The following is a 20,925-nucleotide window of genomic DNA, read 5'->3' as shown; positions in this document are numbered from 1 at the left end:
CTAAGTGCTAACAATCCTTACTGTTGTTGGGGGGAGGGTTTTGAGGGCAGAAGTGTGGAGATGGAGGAAATCTGGTTGACAGCATCCTTAATTACTGAGGAGGAGAAACTGGTCCCGAAAGTAGTAGGATATTAACTCGTGTCAGAACCAGTTAATGAGAACACTTTAATCTGTTCTATCTCTTAGTTTACAGAAGCTGTTTAGTTATGACTGAATGAAGTCAGGTGGAATCCCTTTCAATATGATTAATGTACAAAATCCCAAAGAACCTTCTATACCCATTGGATTAAAATGGAACTATTCAATTATGACTGATACTTTATGACAATCATTTAACAAACTCCCCTGTACATTGCACAAGAAATACAAACAGCAACAGGACAGAATGTATTTATGCATTTTCTGGACTATGAGGTTAACCCAAGATGCCTTCTGAAATCCCCACCTTCTCACATATATAACAGGTCGACATAAGTGGAAGATAAATGATGCTAAGCATTTTAGTATGTTGCTTGCTTTTAAGAGAAATTCGATGTATTGGCAATTCGCTTTGATCATTCTGCATTTTATACTCGAGCCCCAGTTCAGAGCAACTGCTGTATGCAAACTGCAAGAACACTTTATTTCGCCTGGGCTGACGCAGGATAGCGACATAATAATCGGGGGAATGTTCCCCCTCAGTTTATACCTTAATGTACCAGAGCTTCACTACAGAACAAAGCCTAACCAGTTACGCTGCACAGGGTGAGTCATAAGTTTGATGATAATGTTGGCCATGCATTTTATCGTTTGTTCACTATGGTTCTAGGTATTTGCTTGCGGAACTTCAGAATTCGAAAATAAAATGATGAATACTCGGGAGCTACAACGAAAGGCAATACCTGCGTGTGGAACAGTTTAGAGCAAATCAATCAAAACACAAGGCATTGTGCACAAGATCCCATTGCGGTGCTATCTTGAATTCTGAAAAAGAGTCATTCGACTCGAAACATTAACTTTTTTTTTCTCCACAGATGGTGAAAGATCTGCAGAGTTTCTCCATCAATTTGAGTTCTCGCTTGGGTTACTATCAATTTCGGATGATTGGATATGAAACTAACCACCACGTTTTGCATAGCCCCACTATTTTCTCTTTCCATGAATTTACAGACGAATAACATTCTGCCAGTCCGCGGTCATCCACTTTGTACGCTCACCTGAAGTTGAATTTTATTCCTGTAGTATTTGAAACTAAGACAAAATTAAGGCAGGCAATGAATTCTGGAACTTTAGGATCGTTAAAACGAGTCCGACTTGAGAGCAGAACGCAATGATTTGATTTTGAACAAATGAGAATTAAGGGAGGAACAGAAGTGAAAAAAGGGTACTTATATTTGAAATAGAAAGGAAATTCAAAAGAGTAATGATCGCTAAACTAGCCGTAAAACAATTATTGATGGGGGCGAATCAGCACACAATGAATAAGCTCTAGTGTTTTTATGACGCAGTGGTAATGTCCTTACCTCTGGGTCAGGAGACTCATTCAATTACCGTCGGCTCAAGGGGTGTATCATCACACGTTGATTTAAATATCTACAACTAGCAAGCATAGAGGTCTTGTGATTAGATTAGATTCTCTGCAGTGTGGGAACAGGCTCTTCGGCCCAACCAGTCCACACCGACCCTCCGAAGAGTAACCCGCTAACTAATGCACCTAACACTAGGGCAATTTAGCATGGCCAATTCACCCGATCTGCACATCTTTGTGACTGTGGGAGGAAACCGGAGCACCTGGAGGAAACCCACGCAGACACTGGGAGAATGTGCAAACTCCACACAGACTGTCACCGAGGCTGGAATCGAGCCCTGGTGCTGTGAGGCAGCAGTGCCAGCCACTGTGCCGATGCAGTGGCAACGCCTCTACCTTTGGCCCGGAAGGCCTGGCCTCAAACCCCATCTGCTCCAGAGGCTGGCCACGTTGCATCATAATGTGTCTTTCCATTTGGATTAAAATGACTGCAATTAGCTCTAATTCTCTGATAAATTCGGTTTTCAGTGTTACTCATCTTTTCTGTCAATTATTGACTATTGTAATATGTTACTTTAACTCTGTTTTTCAGCCAGAAAACACAGAAATAACGTCTGGATGTTTGGAAGAATTTCATTCCTGGATTTGATATTGCTAAAATGCATAATATTAATATCCTATTCCTAAATTCCATGTGAAATTAGTGGTGAGCAGTGCTGCTCAATCCAACTGGTGCCCCTTTAGCATTTTCAGTCAAGTATATTTCTGTGGGTCTGCAGTTGCATAAATACTAGACTACATGAAGGTAGCAAATTTCCTTCCCTAAACAACATTAATAAGAAAGCATTTGATAAAGTGCCACATTAAAAATTATTGCAGAAAATAAACGTTTATTATGCAGTTGTAATGGATAGATGATTGACTGGCTAACAAGAAGCAGAGGGTACAAAACTAATTGAATGAGCAAAGAGCTGGCCAAGATTTGGAAGGTCAAATTTGAATGCAGAACACAGGGTTAAAGACAGGATTCTTGGCAGTGTGAAAGAACAGAGGCATCTTGAGGTAAACGACCACAGATCCCTCAAAGTTGCCAGCCAAGTTGATAGGGTTGTTAAGAAGGCATATGATGCAGAGGGACCAAGTTTATGAGCCAGGAGGTTACGCTTCAGCTCTATAGAGCCCTGCTGAGATCATACTAGGAATATTATGTTCAGCTCTGGTTTCCTCATATTAGGAAGGATGTGGAAGCTTTAGAGAGGTTGCAGAGTAGATTTATAAGGATGCTGCCTGGACTGGAGGGCATGTCTTATGAAGAAAGGTTGAGGGAACTAGGGTTTTTCTAATTGGAATGAAGAATGATGAGAGGTGACGTGATAGAGTAGTATCAGATGATGAGAGGCACAGATACAAGGCATAGCCAGAGACTTTTTCCCACGGTGGAAATGTCTATCATGAGGGGGCATAGTTTTAAACTGATTAGAGGAAGGTTTATGGGAGATGTCAGAGGTAGTTTCTTTACACAGATAGTATTGGGTGTGTGGAATGCACTGCCAGCAGTAGTGGTGACTCAGATACATTACAGACATTTAAGTCCCTTCATAGTACAATGAAGGGTATATATGTTAGTCTAATCTCCGAGTAGGATAAACGATCAGCACAACATTGAAGGCTGAAGGGCCTGTACTGTGCTGTACTGTTCTATGTGCTATGTTCTATATAGTGTAGAAAAATGAGAAATTGTCCATTTTATCATGAATAATAAAAATAGAAAGTATGTTACCTAAATGATGAAAGAATGCAGAGCTCTAAAGTGCAGAGATACCTACATGAATTAGAAAAGGTTTATGTGCTGATACAACAAATAATTAGGAAAACAAATAGACGATTGCTAATTTATTGCAGGGGGAACTAAATCCAAACATTTGTTGTAAATGCATCACTGATAAAGGTCACTGTTGAGATGCATCTGAAATATGTGAACAGTTTTTGTCTTTTATTTGAAGATGCATGTAAATAGTTAAGAGAAGGTTTATCGGGCCAATACCTGTAATGGGAAGATCAGTTGGGCTTTATGGAAGAGTTCAAACATGTTTTGAACATTTTCCAGAGTAAATAAGGAGAAACTGCTTTCCCTGGCTGAAGTAACTATCACGGATTTGCTGGCATTGGAGGGGAATCCAGAGGAGGTTTACAAGAATGATCCAGGGATGATGGGTTTGCCATATGAAGAGCAGTTGAGGACTCTGAGTCTGTACTTAATAGAGTTCAAAAGGATGAGGGGAGCTCTCATTAAAAGTTACAGAATACAGAATAATAAGTGGACATGGAGAAGATGTTTTCATTAGTAGGAGAAACTGGTAGTGAATGGATGACCCTTCACAACTGAAATGAGGAGAAATCTCTTTAGCTGAAAGATGGTTGATCATTGCCCCAGAAGGCTGTGGAGGCCAAGTTATTGAGTGTATTTAAGTCAGGTAGATAGATTCTTCATTGGTAAGATGATCAAAAGGTTATGGAGAGAAGACAGGAGAATGAGGTTGATGAACGTATCAGCCATGATCAAAGAGTGGAGGAGACCTGATGGGCCAAATGACCTATTTTGCTCTTATGCCTTATGGTCTGATAGTCTTTGGAAATGGTAAGTTAAATTGAGGAAGTTATTCAAAATACACATGGGATCCTATCTTTGTAATGGGAACAAATACATAGACATTATGCTAAAGTTAGTAAGTTACAGGTGAAGCCCAGACTGGGATATTGTGTGTAGTTCTAGACACCAGGACAATTAGAAATATGTCAAAGTATTTGTAATGGTGCAGCTGACATTCACTTAGAAAGGTAACAGACATGAAACAAGCTATGTGGACAGATGACAGAATCTGTAAACTTTATGATCAGAGTAAAGGTCAACTGAGCTTTAATGGAAGAGTTCAAATGTATGAAGTTTTTTAGAGTAAATAAGGAGAAACTACTTTCTCTGGTTGAAGTAGCAATCAACAGAAAACACATATTTAAAGTAACTGGCAAAAATAAGAAATGACAAGAATTTATTTTGCTGTTATGTTCTGGAATATACTGCATGAAGGCATGGGGAAATCAATTCAATAATACCTTCTGAAATTAACTGAATAGGAAACATATGCTGGAGAAATAGCCAGTGAGTGGAATTTTTGGAACATTCTTTCAACAATCCAGCACAATCATGATGGTTTGCATAATCCTGTGATCCCACAAAAAGTTCCAAATGGCATGCACTATGCTCCCTATGTTTTGTGCTTTCTACTGAACAGCGTACAAATTAGAAAACCCTTACACTGAGCAGTGAAAGGCTTCATTTGGAAGAAACAATATTATGATACTCAAAAGTGGATGTGATCATAAGAGGTATAGTTAGTAAGTTTGCAGATGACACCAAAATCGGAGGTGTAGTGGACAGCGAAGAAGGTTACCTCGGAGATGAGGAGAAACTTCTTCACCCAGAGAGTGGTGGCTGTGTGGAATGCTCTGCCCCAGAGGGCAGTGGAGGCCCAGTCTCTGGATTCATTTAAGAACGAGTTGGATAGAGTTCGCAAGGATAATGGAATCAAGGGTTATGGAGATAAGGCAGGAGCAGGATACTGATTAAGGATGGTCAGCCATGATCATATTGAATGGTGATGCAGGCTCAAAGGACAGAATGGCCTATTCCTGCACCTATTGTCTATTGTCTAATACAACAGAATCTTGATCAGATGGGCCAATGGGTGAAGAAGTGGCAGATGGAGTTTAATTCAGATAAATGCAAGGTGCTGCATTTTGGGAAAGCAAATCTTAGTAGGATTTATACACTTAATGGTAAGATCCTAGGGAGTGTTGCTGAACAAAGAACCCCTGGAGTACAGGTTCATAGCTCCTTGAAAGTGGAATTGCAGGTAGATAGGATAGTGAAGAAGCATTTGGTATGTTTCCCATTATTGGTCAGAGTATTGAGTACCAGAGTTAAGATGAGATGCTGCAGCTGTACAGGACCTTGGTTAGGCCACTGTTGGAATATTGTGTGCAATTCTGGTCTCCTTCCTATTGGAAAGATATTGCGAAACTTGAAAAGGTTCAGAAAAGTTAACAGGGATGTTGCCAGGTTTGAAGGATTTGAGCTATAGGGAAAGGCTAAACTGGCTGGGGCTGTTTTCCCTGGAGCGTCGGAGGCTGAGGTTTACAAAATTATGAGGGGCATGGATAGGGTAAATAGACAAAGTCTTTTCCCTGAGTTGGGGGATTCCAGAACCAGAGGATATAGGTTTAGGGTGAGAAGGGAAAGATCGGAAAGATGTCTAAGGGGCAACTTTTTCATGCAGAGGGTGGTACATATATGGTATGAGTGGCCAGAGGAAGTGGTGGAGGCTGGTACAATTGCAACATTTAAAAGGCATCTGGATGGGTATATGAATTGGAAGAGTTTGGAGGGATATGGGCCGGGTGCTGGCGGTGAGACTAGATTGGGTTGGGATATCTGGTTGGACCAAAGGGTCTGTTTCCATGCTGTACATCTCTATGACTCAATCAGGAGAAAGCTGCTTAGCAATGGACTGTTTCAAGGAGCTGAGATGCTGATTCAAGTTTGAATCACCATTATGTCATTGACTGACACAAATTTCTGTTTTAATAAGAACAAGAAATGCTGGAAATACTCAGTCGGTCTGACAGCATTAGTGAAGTGATACCAAGTTAACATTACAGCATTGTGACGCTGTGGTAACTTCTAAATTTTGTAGACTGAGTACGAATTGACAGCAACTTATTCAACCAAACTCAGGGAGAATATCTCTCCACTCAAGCTGGAGTAATATGCTGAGAAATTCAGTATTCCTAAATGATTCTGGGCACATCACGGCTTCATTATCCAAAGTCTGATGTTTCTTCAAACCATCGTAAAAAAAAAGCTAATTCTTGTTTATGACTAGTCGCCTTAGTCGTCTTCATCCAGTCAATCTTAACCTGGTCTGGTGCATTTTTAACCTAGTACTTATCAATATTGATTACCTCCCTGTCTCACAATCCAAGGCCTCTCTGGGATGTTTTGTTAACATTAACTTCGTTTCTGCGAGGTTTGCTTATATATTCCTACTGTCACTAACGTCTAGGATGCACAAGTTTCATCTGATGTGAAGTTCATATGGAGAAATGTGCTCTGGAAGAGAGAATCCCTGATGTAATCCTTGCAGTCTAACATTGATCCTTCATCAGATCTACTTTGTTGGTCAGATCGCTTTTGCGTGAAGAAGATCCTTTACTCACCAAAGTCAGTCTGCTCCACTGATTCATTATTCATTATTCATTATTGCAGTTACTAGCGGTGTACCACAAGGATCTGTTTTGGGACCATTGCTTTTTGTTATCTTTATAAATGATCTAGAGGAAGGACTTGAAAGCTGGGTAAGCAAGTTTGCGGATGACACGAAAGTCGGTGGAGTTGTGGATAGTGAGGAAGGAAGTGGTAGGTTACAGCGGGATATAGATAAGTTGCAGAGCTGGGCGGAAATGTGGCAAATGGAATTCAATGTAGCTAAGTGCGAAGTCGTTCACTTTGGTAGGAATAACAAGATGATGGATTACTGGGCTAATGGTAGGCTACTTGGTAGTGTGGATGAGCAGAGGGATCTTGGTGTCTATGTACACAGATCTCTGAAAGTTGCCACCCAGGTAAATAGTGCTGTGAGGAAGGCATATGGTGTACTGGGCTTTATTGGCAGAGGAATTGAGTTCCGGAGTCCTGAGGTCATGTTGCAGTTGTATAAGACTCTGGTGAGGCCTCATCTGGAGTATTGTGTGCAGTTTTGGTCGCCATACTATAGGAAGGATGTGGAAGCTTTAGAACGAGTGCAGAGGAGGTTTACCAGGATGTTGCCTGGAATGGTAGGAAGATCGTATGAGGAAAGGCTGAGGCACTTGGGGCTGTTCTCATTGGAGAAGAGAAGGTTTAGGGGAGATCTGATAGAAGTGTATAAGATGATTAGGGGTTTAGATAGGGTAGATACTAAGAACCTTTTACCGCTAATGGAGTCAGGTGTTACTAGGGGACATAGCTTTAAATTAAGGGGTGGTAGGTATAGGACAGATGTTAGGGGTAGATTCTTCACACAGCGGGTTGTGAGTTCATGGAATGCCCTGCCCGTATCAGTGGTGAACTCTCCTTCTTTATGTTCATTTAAGCGGGCATTGGATAGGCATTTGGAAGTTATTGGGCTAGTATAGGTTAGGTAGGACTCGGTCGGCGCAACATCGAGGGCCGAAGGGCCTGTACTGCGCTGTATCCTTCTATGTTCTATGTTCTATTCTTGCAGACAGAAATGCTCAGTCTCTCTCTCTTAAACCTACCTTTTGCGCTCGTCCAATTGTGTTGGAGTATTAATGGATGCTGGGCTGTGTCGATATCTTTCAAACTAGTGCTACTGGCCCGGCCATCACATCAAGCAAAGACTGCCCACAACGTGTATCAATCACTCATGTTAGCTTTTATATTTTATACAAAATAGAAAGTTAGACGCATCTACAAAAATAAGACTGGAACAATTTAAAACTTTTTTAACCATGATTTTTTTTTCTCATTTCTCAAAGACAGTTGAGGGTGCGCAGTATTTTCTGTCCTTGCCATCGAACTTCACATCCCTGGAATGAACCACCGTAATAAAACAAAATCGCTGTCAAAGTATTAGTCAAACAACGAGGTATTAAAACCGGTTAAGGACTAACTGAGGCGGGTGATACTGAATTAATATGTGTTGTACAGATTTGATTTCAGAGCCTTTCGCTGGTTACAGACGATGATCTTTACTATTGAAGAAATCAACAAGGACCCGAGCATTTTGCCCAATACTACGCTGGGCTATAGGGTGTATGACACTTGTGATAGCTACGCTCTGAGAGCAGCTATGTCATTTCTGAGTGATGCTGGAGATGAAATGTCAAACAGCACATGCCATGGAGCAGCGTCTGTTGCAGGAATAATCGGGGAAGCCGGATCCCTTCAGTCCAGTATTATTGCAACCTCAGCAGGACCGTTCCAAGTTCCCATTGTAAGTTATGATTTGTAATCTTCTCCTGTATCACGTTCTTGGTAGCAGTTCCTCTCTCGTCCTGCCGTATGTTTTGACTCACAATGAGGACAACAACTTACACTCACACTGCCCCTTATATAATAAATGAACCTACAGCGCTTCAGGGGTGTGTGATCCCATTCATATTGACATCGTGTCACATAAAGCGTCGGAGCATCTTAAAGCAAGAAAAACAAATGGAAAGATAGAGAGGTTTATGGTGTGCGTTCCGGAGCACAGGGTCTTTGTCAGCTGTTGACAAGACTGCCATAGAGGGGCGAATGAAAGCGTAGATGTTTAAAGATAAAAATTAGACATTTGACATCTGATGAGCTGATTATATGCCACCCAAGTAATTGCTGCTTATCATATAACTTTGGTAATACTTTGTAGACTATTTAGAGCTATTCTGAGTATAACCGTCAAGCTATTTCGACCTCGTCTGATATCAATACACACAGACACTCGGAACTTCCGGGGCGGGTGGGGCGGGGTGCTGGGGTGTGTCGGGGGCTTCACTAACAATTAATGAAATGTTCCCGTGGAATGTTTAATTTCTTTATTGCTGGGGTTGCGGATGCGAGACCAACTGATTGTGGAAAGCATTTGGCCAGCATCGAACCAAGAACTGAACTGTCGTTGGATAGAGCAGAATTGGTGGAAGCATTAGAGAAAAAAAATGAAGAACAGGGCAGAACAGAGTGAAATAATTTTGGATAGACTTTACATTTCTACCATGCTTTGCGAACGAATTGGCAATTTATAGAACAATACTCCCGAACGGTTTCTCATTGTTCTGCCCTGCACTAACCCTCAGTTCCTGAGGGGGTTCAGGTGGATTGGCTGCAGTGTTGGACTATGTGTCCAGGATTGTGGATGTGGGTCTGCAGTGTGGGTCAGAAATTCTGGATTCGTGCCATGTCAGACGGCTTCGGTCTCTGTGCAGTGGATTGTAGGTCAAGTCTTGGGTGATGTCTCTTTTTCCATGGACCTTGTCTTGAAATAAATTCCTTTGCTTCTTTCAGGTCAGTTACTTCTCCACGTGTACCTGCCTGAGCGACAGGCGTAAATATCCCACATTTTTCCGGACAGCGCCCAGCGATTATTTTCAGACCAAGGCTTTGGCACAACTTGTGAAATACTTTGGCTGGTCTTGGATTGGAGCTCTTGCTAATGACGACGATTACGGGAGATTTGCGATTCAGCAGTTCATCGAACAGGTCACCGAGTTTGGCGCTTGCATCGCTTTCTCATACATTCTGCCGAAGATCTACAACGCAGAGAAAATATCTCAAGTCGTGGCTGTGATGAAAAGATCATCAGCCAAGGTTATTGTCGTGTTCAGCCCCGAGAGGGAAATGCTTCAGTTAGTTCAGGAGATCGCTCGCCAAAATGTGACTGGGCTCCAATGGCTTGCTAGTGAAGCCTGGATCACTGGAGCTGTGCTTTATACCGAGCAATTCTTGCCTTATCTGGAAGGAGCGATCGGGTTTTCATTTCGCAGAACTGAAATCCCTGGGCTTCGAGAATTCCTCCTCCGAGTGAAACCTTCTCCACACCAGGGCAGTAGCTACACCAATGTGTTCTGGGAGGAGCTGTTTGCATGTAAATTAAAACTACCTGAAAATACCACCAAAGGTTCGATTACCAGAGCCCGTTTATGCACAGGATCTGAGAGTCTGGAAGATACCGACACCATCTATTCTGATACATCACAGCTCAGAGTTTCATACAACGTGTACAAAGGCGTTTATGCCATTGCCCACGCACTGAATCGCTTAAGCTTGTGTGAGAGCGGTAATGGGCCGTTTATAAACAGTAGCTGTGCGAGCATACGTAACTTTAAACCATGGCAGGTGAGCAGTCATGGAAAAATAATCCGAGATCTGACGTGTTGATTTTTGCTCCTTCTTTAAGACCAATATGTGAAAACGTGTTTGTAGGTAGGTAAATAATGATACAAACGAATACACATAGTGGTTATTCCTTTGGTGTCAGCGCAGTAGGAACATCCTTCATGTATGAATGACGATGGGCTGAATGTTCTCCTTAATCCATTATTACATAATTATCAAGAAAGGTGAGATAGTGGTCATTTAGATGGGATTTAAAATCTATTAGATAATAGGATCAAGGAAAGACTGAGGGGGGAGGACTATAGTGGAAGTGCCTTAAAGATCAACAGTCCAGGAGATTTGAACCAACTGCACATATTGATATATATGTAGTAGGTAGATATTATGATGCTTGCTGTATTAGTCATCCAAAAATTCTGGAGAAATAATTCAAAAAACTGGTGACAATATTCCACCATGGCACTAGGATACTATAAATCCAGTTTATAAACTTTGGAAAGGAAATAAAAAGCTATGAGTTGACCATGGAACTATTGGATTGCTGTCATCACTGACAACTCCACGAATGCCCTTTTGAGAAGGAAATGTACCATCTTTATCTGCTCAGAGCTTCTTATAGATATTTTCTAACCAATCTATTCAGAGATGTTACTACATACATCTGGAGCAGGTGGGACTTGAGCCTGGGCCTACTAGCTCAGGGGTAGGAATACTACCACTGCACCACACCAGCCCTAGGCCACTTTTGTGCGTCTAGTCTCATATCAACATGGTCGCTTATTAACCACACTCTGCCATAGCCTGGAAAATCAGATTGTCGTCCAATCATAGAAGAAGTTGGTTCACCAATATTTCACAAGGACGACCAGAGATGACAGTAAGTGCGAGCCATACCAGTGATGCTCGCACCTTGAGAGTAGAATTTACTAATTGACCTCTTCAGTTAGGGAAAAGAGGTAGAAGAAATACAATGGAAGAGGAAGGTTGGAAATATAATTTGCTAATTAGCCACATTGTCATTCCCCCCCCCCCCCCACCCACCCACCCATGATTATTGACAAAATATTCTGTTCTAATCATTTGGAAAAACGAGTGAACATTTTGGACTGAGGTAAGGAATTTTTTTTCACTTATGGAGTTATGAATATTTGCAATTATCTACCCTAAAATTGAATATATTGTAAAAATGGATCAACAGATTTTTGTGTCTTAATTATTATCTGATACTGTGGTTAGGGTTGAGGTGCGATATCTACTGTCTTATTTAACAGTGTCCAGACTGCTTCCTGCTTCCATTTTTCATTTTCTCATATTTTAAAACAGCTCCTTCATTACTTAAAGGAAGTCAGATTCACCGATCAGTTTGGAGGAGAAGTAGGATTTGATGAAAACGGAGATGCAATTGCATCGTATGACATGATTAATTGTCAGAGAGGCACCAATGGTAAGGTGGAGTACGCCCAGGTGGGTCGTTTTGATTCCTTCGCAATCGCAGGGCAGGAACTTTCTCTGAATGAACATTCCATCGTTTGGACCGGTGGCAAAACTCAGGTATGATAAGGATAGCCAACTTCTTGCATCAAGATCTAAACCAATTCCAATGTACTCAATGGCCACAAGTGTGTGCTCAGAGATTAACGGCTGACAATGCGGTAAATGGTTAGGGAAACCAAAATTAACGAATTAATTAATTGACACGCTTAATTACAACAGAGTCTTGTGGTGCAGAGGCAGTGTTCCTACCTCTCAGTTGGAATTTTGGGCCCAAGACTCACCTTCCTCACAGTGTGTCTGCACTAGTTAATCGAAAGTAACAGTCGCTTGTATCCTGTTCTGAGCATCACGTGAAAACCACGATAAAATGTTTGTCAAATCCTTAAAAACCAATCTTCTCCTTCCACAGAAGCTGCTCCAAATTTTTGAATGTTTTTAGGATGTTCTTTTTAATTGCAAACCAAGTATATACAGTATGCTCCACTCCGCCCCACCCCCCGCGACCCCCCACTCCCTCACATCCATCCAGTGCTCGTTTGGAGATTTTGTGAGACCGTAGTTGTCGTCATTTGTGATGTAATCTGCAGTCTCATAACTGTTCAGCAGTTCTAGGTTTACATATGATAAATGTAGTGTTGCTGACAGGTGAAGAGAAAGCCATAGTCCCTAACATTAGGTAGGAATCCATACGAACAGAGATCAGGAAGCGAATATCTCATCCTCAATCATGGAGGTCTTAAACGAAAGAGCATGGAGAGGCTGGACCAGCCGTTATCCCTGGACGAACTGACCAAGACCCTTGAGTCCTACAAAAAGAATAAAACTCCCGGAAGCGACGGCTTACCGGTGGAGCTCTATTTTGCTCTGTGGGACTTGATTGGCCAGGACCTGCTGGAGGTGTATGTCAGTATGCTTCGGGCAGGTACCATGAGTGAATCCATGAGAAAAGGCATCATCACGCTCATATACAAGCAGAAGGGGGAGAGGGAGGAACTCAGAAATTGGAGACCAATCTCACTGTTGAATGAGGACTACAAAATTCTGTCAAAGGTTATTGCCAACCGGGTCAGGTCTGCTCTAGGATTGGTGATTCACCCTGACCAAACCTGTGCTGTACTGGGCAGGACGATTGCTGAGAGTCTCATACTCCTCAAGGATACGATCACCTACATGCAGGACAGAGGGTTGGACGCCTGCCTGATCAGCCTGAACCAGGAGAAAGCCTTTGACAGGATATCACACAGGTATATGAGAGATGTTCTCTCCAAAATGGGATTTGGGGAGGGAATCTGCAATTGGATCAGACTGCTCTATACCAACATTGTCAGTGCAGTCTCAATCAATGGGTGGGAATCAGATAGCTTCCCAGTCAGATCTGGAGTCAGGCAGGGCTGCCCTCTCTCTCCTGCCTTGTGTGCTGCATAGAGCCATTTGCTAAGTCCATCAGGAAGGATGCAAGCCTGAGAGGGATGACTATTCCTGGCAGTGGGGGCCTGCAGGTTAAGGCCTCCCTGTACATGGATGACGCTGCCTTTTTCTGTCCATGCACAGACTCATGTGCATATGTGATCAGTTCGAATGGGCCTTGGGGCCAAGATAAACCGAGGCAAGAGTGAGGCCATGCTGTTCGGGAGCTGGGCCAACCAATCCTCTGGGCAATGGGGGGAAAAATACACTCAATGCCACCCTCACCCTGATGGCCACCTTTGTGTGTGGCTGCATCAAGCAGCGTGGATCCCCAGTATGCAAACACCAAGCGTCATTACGTACTGAGGTTCTACCTGTCCACGGTGTTGCAAAGGATGGGCCTGGCCTCGATGCCGCAGAAGCTCCATGTAGTTGGACTGTTCTGTCTCACCTGTCCTTCATGGAGAAGTTTATGAAGAAAAACACCTTTGACCACAGGAATTGGTTAGCATGTAAGTGTCCTTGAGACCCTTCAGGAAAAGGAGAGGGCGGATCCTATTGAGCAGACTGTCAAAGTCACTTGGCAGAATGCCTCATTGCCAGAACTTTCCAACAAGCACCAAGACATGGCTTGGCTGGTGGTGAGAAGGACTCTGCCTGTGAGATCCTTTATGCATGTCTGGACTCTCAGCTGCACCTCATGCTGCCCTTGAAGCGGCTGCAGGAGGGACGAGACTGTCACGCACCTCATTCTGGAATGTGCCTATGCAGAAGAAGTCTGGAGAGGAATGCAGTGGTGTTTGTCGAGGTTCAACCCAAGCAGCGCCGTGACACGGGACTCCATGCTCTATGGCCTGTTCCCCAGGATGCACACCTGGACGAACATCAACTGCACCTGGAGGATCACCAACTCGGTGAAGGACGCTCTCTGGGTGGTCCAAAACCTGTTGATCTTCCAGTTGAAGGAGTTGACCCCAAATGAGTGTTGCAGACTGGCACATTCCAAGGTCCAGGACTATGTGTTGAGGGACGCGCTGAAGCTTGGAGCAGCTGCTGCCAAGGCGCGGTGGGAAGAGACCACCATGTAACATCTGCTTGCCTAAGAAGATCTGGGGGCCATCATTTGGGTTCTGCTGACGCCTCAGCTAAATATATGGATATATGATTGATAAACGTACAGACCTGTATATACAAATGATAAATTCTGATCGCTTATGCAAAGAAATGGAATGTTTACGTATATATGGCATGACCAACTGTACAGACCATCAAATATTTTATGAATAATGTATATTTTTGAAATAAAAAAATGTCATTAACTATTAATCAGAAAGAATCAAGGTTAAATGTAATTACCCAGTAATGCTGTCTGACCAATTTATGATCTATTCCATGTGAAACAGAAACGCCGATTGTTTCATTGGGTTATTTCTTTTACTCTTATAAGCAGCCCCCTCAATCTGCGTGCAGTGAAAGTTGCCCCCCTGGAACGAGAAAAGTGCCTCGAAGCGGCGAGCCGCTGTGTTGCTTTGACTGTGTGGCTTGTACTGACGGGGAGATTAGTAATGAAACAGGTAATACACACTTAGACACACTCATCGTAAAGGGGCATCTTTGAAGGTGCTGTATTAATGGAAACTAACACTGGGGGACCTGTATCAGAGGGCGGGATTTTACCTGCACTGGTTAGACGCTTGCAAAGACAAATTAGTCTAAAATCTGATTGAAGATTTGTAGCTCGGGTATCCGTTGTTGTGGTTCTGCTCGCCGAGCTGAAAGTTTTTGCTGCAAACGTTTCGTTCCCTGGCTAGGGAACATCATCAGTGCGGTGGGAACCTCGTGTGAAGCGCTGCTTTGATGTTTCTTCCGGTATTTATATTGGTTTGTTCTTGCCGCTTCCGGGTGTCAGTTTCAGCTGCAGTGATTTGTATCTGGGGTCCAGGTCGATGTGTCCGTTGATGGATGTTCTTGCCGTTTCCGGGTGTCAGTTTCAGCTGTAGTGGTTTGTATATGGTGTCCAGGTCAATGCGTCTATTGATGGAGTTTGGGGATGAATGCCATGCTTCTAGGAATTCTCTGGCTGTTCTCTGTCTGGCTTGTCCTATGATAGTGGTGTTTTCCCAGTCAAATTCATGTTGCTGGTTGTCTGAGTGTATGGCTATTAGAGATAGCTGGTCGTGTCGTTTTGTGGCTAGCTGATGTTCGTGGATGCGGATTGTTAGCTGTCTTCCTGTTTGTCCTATATAGAGTTTTGTGCAGTCCTTGCATGGTATTTTGTAAACTACGTTAGTTTGGCTCATGCTGGGTATTGGGTCCTTTGTTCTAGTGAGTTGTTGTCTGAGCGTGGATGTTGGCTTGTGTGCTGTTATGAGTCCTAAGGGTCGCAGTAGTCTGGCTGTCAGTTCTGAGACACTCCTGACGTATGGTAGAGTGGCTAGTCCTTTTGGTTGTGGCATGTCCTCGTTCCGTGGTCTATCTCTTAGGCATCTGGTGATAAAGTTGCGTGGGTATCCGTTTTTGGCGAATACCTTGTATAGATGTTCCTCTTCCTCTTTTCGCAGTTCTGGTGTACTGCAGTGTGTTGTGGCCCTTTTGAATAGTGTCCTGATGCAGCTTCGTTTGTGTGTGTTGGGGACGAAACGTTTGCAGCAAAAACTTCCAGCTCGGCGAGCAGAACCACAACAAATTAGTCTGCTCCGATTTTCCACCGAAGGACACTGCCTCCTCGCAACTTGCTCAAGTGACTGCTGTGAAACTTAAGTTTCTCCACGCCCAACCCAAATGGGTCAATGCAAGCATACGGGGCGCAGCTTTCCAAGAAGGGCGGTTCACCATCACTTTCTGACAGGTAACTAGGGTGGATAATAAATGCTAGCCTAGATAGAGACGCCCACGTCCCAGGAGTGAATACAAAAAACTTCACTCTTAAGTTGACAATCTTGAAAGTCATTAATCGTTGGATATTTTGAGAATGGAGGAAATTATGAATGAGCTTGGTTTTCCCGTTTAACCGTGCAGGCACATTCGCTTTTGCTGCTGCAGTCTCCAGATTGAAACCACAAGCCTTGGCTGATATTCCCTTCCTTAGCTGGAGCCATTTTCATTCAGTACAACCTAAATTGAGATTAATGTTCCCGTACCCAATGATGCTTGTTCCATATTGGACATTATTTTTACTAACTGCTTCATTACAGAAAAAAAATGTGCCAAATGCTTTTTTCCCCCCAATATTGACAGACTGGTATTAAGTATCAGAATACCAGCCGCCTACATCCGGGCCATTCAATCAATCTAACCTGTGCTGGTTCATTGAGCAAGATCTATCGTTAATCCGATCCCTCTGCTCTTTCACCACGGCTCTGCACTTTTTCCTTTGCAAGCATCTATCCAGAGCAATTCGAAAGTTACTGTTGAGCTTACTCCTTTTTATGATGTGGGAGAGCCGATGTTGGGCGGGGGTGGACAAAGTTAAAAATCACGCAAAACCAGGTTAGAGTCCAACAGGTTTATTTGAATGTACAAGCTTTCGGAGCGCTGGTCCTTCGTCAGGTAACTACTGACCTGACATTGACTACTTTTTTTAGACAGCGCATTCCGCATTGTGAAAACTGGCTCAGTTGGAACTGAGAACATCCCCCAGACTATCCCCCCAAGAAAATAACTTCAACATTCTCTTATTTAGCAATTTTTAAATGACTGCAGAAAGTTTGTTCACGGGATTAAGGGAAATAAGGCGTCCTATATTGCTGAAGTCGCACACCTCTGATCTGAAACGTTCACGCAATTTCTTTCTGCCCCACCTACTGAACATTTCCAGCATTTTCTGTTTGCATGTCTGACCTATTTGTTCTTCCATCCGTAGATTCAATAGAGTGCACAAAATGCTCTTCAGATGACTGGTCAAATGCCGAGAGAATCATGTGCATCCCTAGAGAAATTGAATATCTATCCTTCGAAGATTCAACAGGAATTATATTGACCATAATTGCATTGCTCGGAGCTTGTTTAACCGTCGCAGTTATGGCTATTTTCTTCCGACACAGGAACACTGCTATCGTGAGAGCAAACAATTCCGAGTTGAGTTTTCTTCTCTTGAGCTCCCTGGTCATGTGTTTCCTGTGCTCGCTGACATTTCTTGGCCGGCCAACCTCCTGGTCCTGTGGACTGAGACACACAGCCTTTGGAATCATCTTCGTGCTCTGTATCTCTTGTATACTCGCTAAAACTGTGGTGGTGCTGATGGCATTCAGAGCAAGGCTCCCCAACAGCAACGTGATGAAGTGGTTTGGTGCCACTCAACAGCGGACTGTCATCTTTCTCTGTACTTGCGTGCAGGTTGGGATCTGTGTCACGTGGTTAGTCAGGTTTCCGCCATTCCCTGTGAAAAATACCGCTTATCAAAATGATAAAATCATCTTAGAATGTGATGTTGGCTCAGTGGCGGCTTTCTACAGTGTATTAGCTTATATTAGCATCTTGTCTTGTATCTGTTTTGTGCTGGCCTTTCTAGCAAGGAAATTGCCTGACAAGTTCAACGAGGCGAAGTTTGTAACCTTCAGCATGTTGATTTTTTTCGCAGTATGGACAGCCTTTATTCCTGCTTATGTCAGCTCACCAGGCAAATACACAGTCGCAGTGGAGATCTTTGCAATTTTGTCGTCAAGCTTTGGCCTGCTTCTGTGTACTTTCACCCCGAAATGTTTCATAATTCTGCTGAGGCCAGAGAAGAACACTAAAAAAATGCTCATGAATAAATATTAAACTTGGCAAAATTAAATAATGAAATCCAACTCGACTGGCGGGAAACGAACACGCAATCGGGTCAGCTGCTCCTTTTCCAGGCATTTGATTTTAGTCGAGTTCAGGCGGAGAGCAGTAGCAATGGGCAATCTGATTGGTTAGTTTGTCACAACAAATTAAAAGAAAGTTGCTATATTACACAACCCTATCATCGCTGCATTAGCGACTAGCAAAGTCCTAATGATGAATTATAACGGTTCAAGTAGCTCACCGCTTTCTCAGGGGCAGAGGCAAATACAGACCTTGCTTGAAACACCAAAAGTTAACAAAAAGGTTATCATTGACTGCAAACGTAAGCGGACCCACTATACGAAACAATGTGGTTATCCGATCTGATCTAAGGCTGAGAATGCTAAAATTCATCTCCTGTCTGCCCAAGTTCTGTCCAACACTTACAAGGTACAGATTAAGAGTGTAATGCTATATTCTCCGGTTCCCTGTAAGGGCAGCTCGAACAATACTCAGGAAGTTTATTTCCCAAGATAAAGTAGACTATTTGCACCAACCTGTCTCCCATTAAAAGAACATTCACTTCCCACATCATTAGTCCAGCATGGCACCATGTACAACAATCTTCCCATTGCAATAAATCCCGTACTATGACCAAGGAACAGATAAGTGAGAACGATACCACCTGGAAGTCACTCCCGATTGGGAGACATATCATGGTCCCTATCTTATCGCTGTGTCAAAAATCTGGAACTCCTATCCTTACAGCATTGTGGGTGTGGATTGCTGCAATTCAAGGATGGAGCTCACTGACGCCTGCTCAAGAATAGTTAAGGATGGCTAATAGGTACTAACTTAGCCAGCGATGCTCAAATCTCATAAACGAATTAAAAATAAACTTGTTTAAAAAATTAAATCAGCAGTGGAATCTTACCTTACCAGAGACCTTATCTCTGATCGATAAATGATTTGCGACCCCATCAATAGATGTAAAACTGCACGCTGTGTTATTCCAAGAAACAATCTAGAACAATTGATGCCAGGATAATAAAATGTGCGATGGTGAGTCAACAGGCATTTTTCAAATTCTCTTGATTTTGTAACCTGGAAGGAATGCAAAATAAACTTCCGACACGCTATCAATGTCACAGAATCTAGGCATGTATGTGAGTCTCCACTCATAACACCAAGCCGAGACAACTTCACTGTCTTCTGTTCGATATTTACAGTGAAATCGTTCATTAGGATTCTCGTGGACTTAAAAAAAAGTCATTCATGGAATGTGAGTGACGCTGTCAATTATCGCCTGTCTTTAATTGCTCTTTAATTGGAAGAGCTTGAAGCGCTGCAATCCAGTTAGGGAGTGATGGGGGCGATGTGTGGGAGATGCCGTCTTCAGACTCAACGCTGCATGGTAGAGAATGCAAACTTTAATGCTTTGATACAGCTAAAGTCATTTGCCAGGCCATGCGGAGAAAATCATCCGTGGGCCAGGTCAGTTGTTGACGGCAGGTTTACTTCCTTTGAGGACTTTGGAGAACCAGATTATTTTATGACGTTGTTGGCTGGTTTTTCTTCTGCTGTGAGACCGTACCTTTTGGAAATCACTCTGCAAAACACTGCCTCCAAATCTCAAATTTCCTCCTCAAAATCTACGTGTATAACCAGGTGATTAATCACCCATCTCAATATATTTTGATTTGACTGTCATATGTGTTTGAGGGGATAGTCGTGACTTCCTTGAGGCATTTTGTAACTTTGCTGTTGCTGCATGTACATGGAAGATATTCAGGTTTATTGTCATTTCAACTGTCAAGACGAATGATTATTTATTCACTTCCAAACATGATCTCTATGAAACATATAACACTTTAACAGGGTTCTAATGGGAGATATAAGAAAAATACTTCCCTTAGTTTGTGAGTATTGAGCGAGAGACCACTGTTTCAGAAAAAAAGGCAGTTCATTTTAGACAGAGATGAGGACGAATTTCTTGATTCAGAGTGTAGCTAGTCTTTGGAATTCTTTAACGTAAGTTCATAAGGATTAAGCGCATTAGGAGCAGGTTATAGGTACTCAAACCTGCTCCTGCATTCAATAGTATCATGGTTGATCTTTTAGTAGACTCATCTTCGCTTAACTGACCACTCACCATAACCCTTAATTCATATACTGTTCAAAAATCTATCATTATCTTTAAAAAAATTCAATTAAGTTACGTCAAATTTTCTCTGGGCAGGGAATTCCTCAGATTCAGAATCTTTTGGGTGAAGAAGTTCCTTCTCAACTCAGTCTTAAACCTGCTCCCCTCTTATTTTGAGGCTATGCCCCTAGTTCTAGTTTCACCCGCCAGTGGAAACAACCTCATTGCTTCCATCTTATCTGTTCCCCTTGCAATTTTATATGTTTCTGTAAGAACCCCCCTCATTCTTCTAAATTCCAATGAATATAGTACTGGTCTACACAATGTCTCCTCATAAGCCAATGCTCTCAACTCCAGAATCAACCTATTGAACCTCCTCTGCACCACCTCCAATGCCAGTACAAGGTGAATGCTGTATCCACAGAATGCTGTATCCACAGTTTCAGTTATCTGCAGTTTGCCATGGCGTGAAAATATTACAAGGAACATTCCAGAACCAGGAACGAGGGGTTGCTGGGGAGGTAGATTGCCTATTAAAGTGAATGGGTTCATTGCTATAGACAGTTTTGGGCATCTATGGTTGGTCTGGAACATATCCCCAGTAGATGTGGGGGGACTACTGTGCATCCTTTGCAGAGACCAAAACTCTGCAAAGTACTCCAGATGTGGCCTTACCAGCAACCTATACAACCACAG

The 20,925-nt window shown here is 42.8% G+C and overlaps 1 protein-coding gene across 1 annotated transcript; it reads left to right on the top strand.

Moving 5' to 3' along the window:
* The first annotated feature begins 598 nt into the window (after positions 1–598).
* LOC132821714 (extracellular calcium-sensing receptor-like) lies at positions 599–18,098 on the top strand. The gene is made up of 6 exons (XM_060834420.1): positions 599–744; positions 8,274–8,559; positions 9,606–10,436; positions 11,760–11,987; positions 14,788–14,911; positions 17,200–18,098. Exons 1-6 carry the CDS (start codon positions 668–670, stop codon positions 18,096–18,098), a joined length of 2,445 nt encoding a protein of 814 aa, XP_060690403.1. The 5' UTR covers positions 599–667.
* The last annotated feature ends 2,827 nt before the right edge of the window (positions 18,099–20,925 follow it).

This window comes from Hemiscyllium ocellatum, chromosome 13 (assembly GCF_020745735.1).
Source record: "Hemiscyllium ocellatum isolate sHemOce1 chromosome 13, sHemOce1.pat.X.cur, whole genome shotgun sequence".
Lineage (NCBI taxonomy): Eukaryota > Metazoa > Chordata > Chondrichthyes > Orectolobiformes > Hemiscylliidae > Hemiscyllium > Hemiscyllium ocellatum.
The sequence above is the reverse complement of the archived record's forward strand: the minus strand, read 5'-3'. Positions and strand labels throughout refer to the sequence as shown.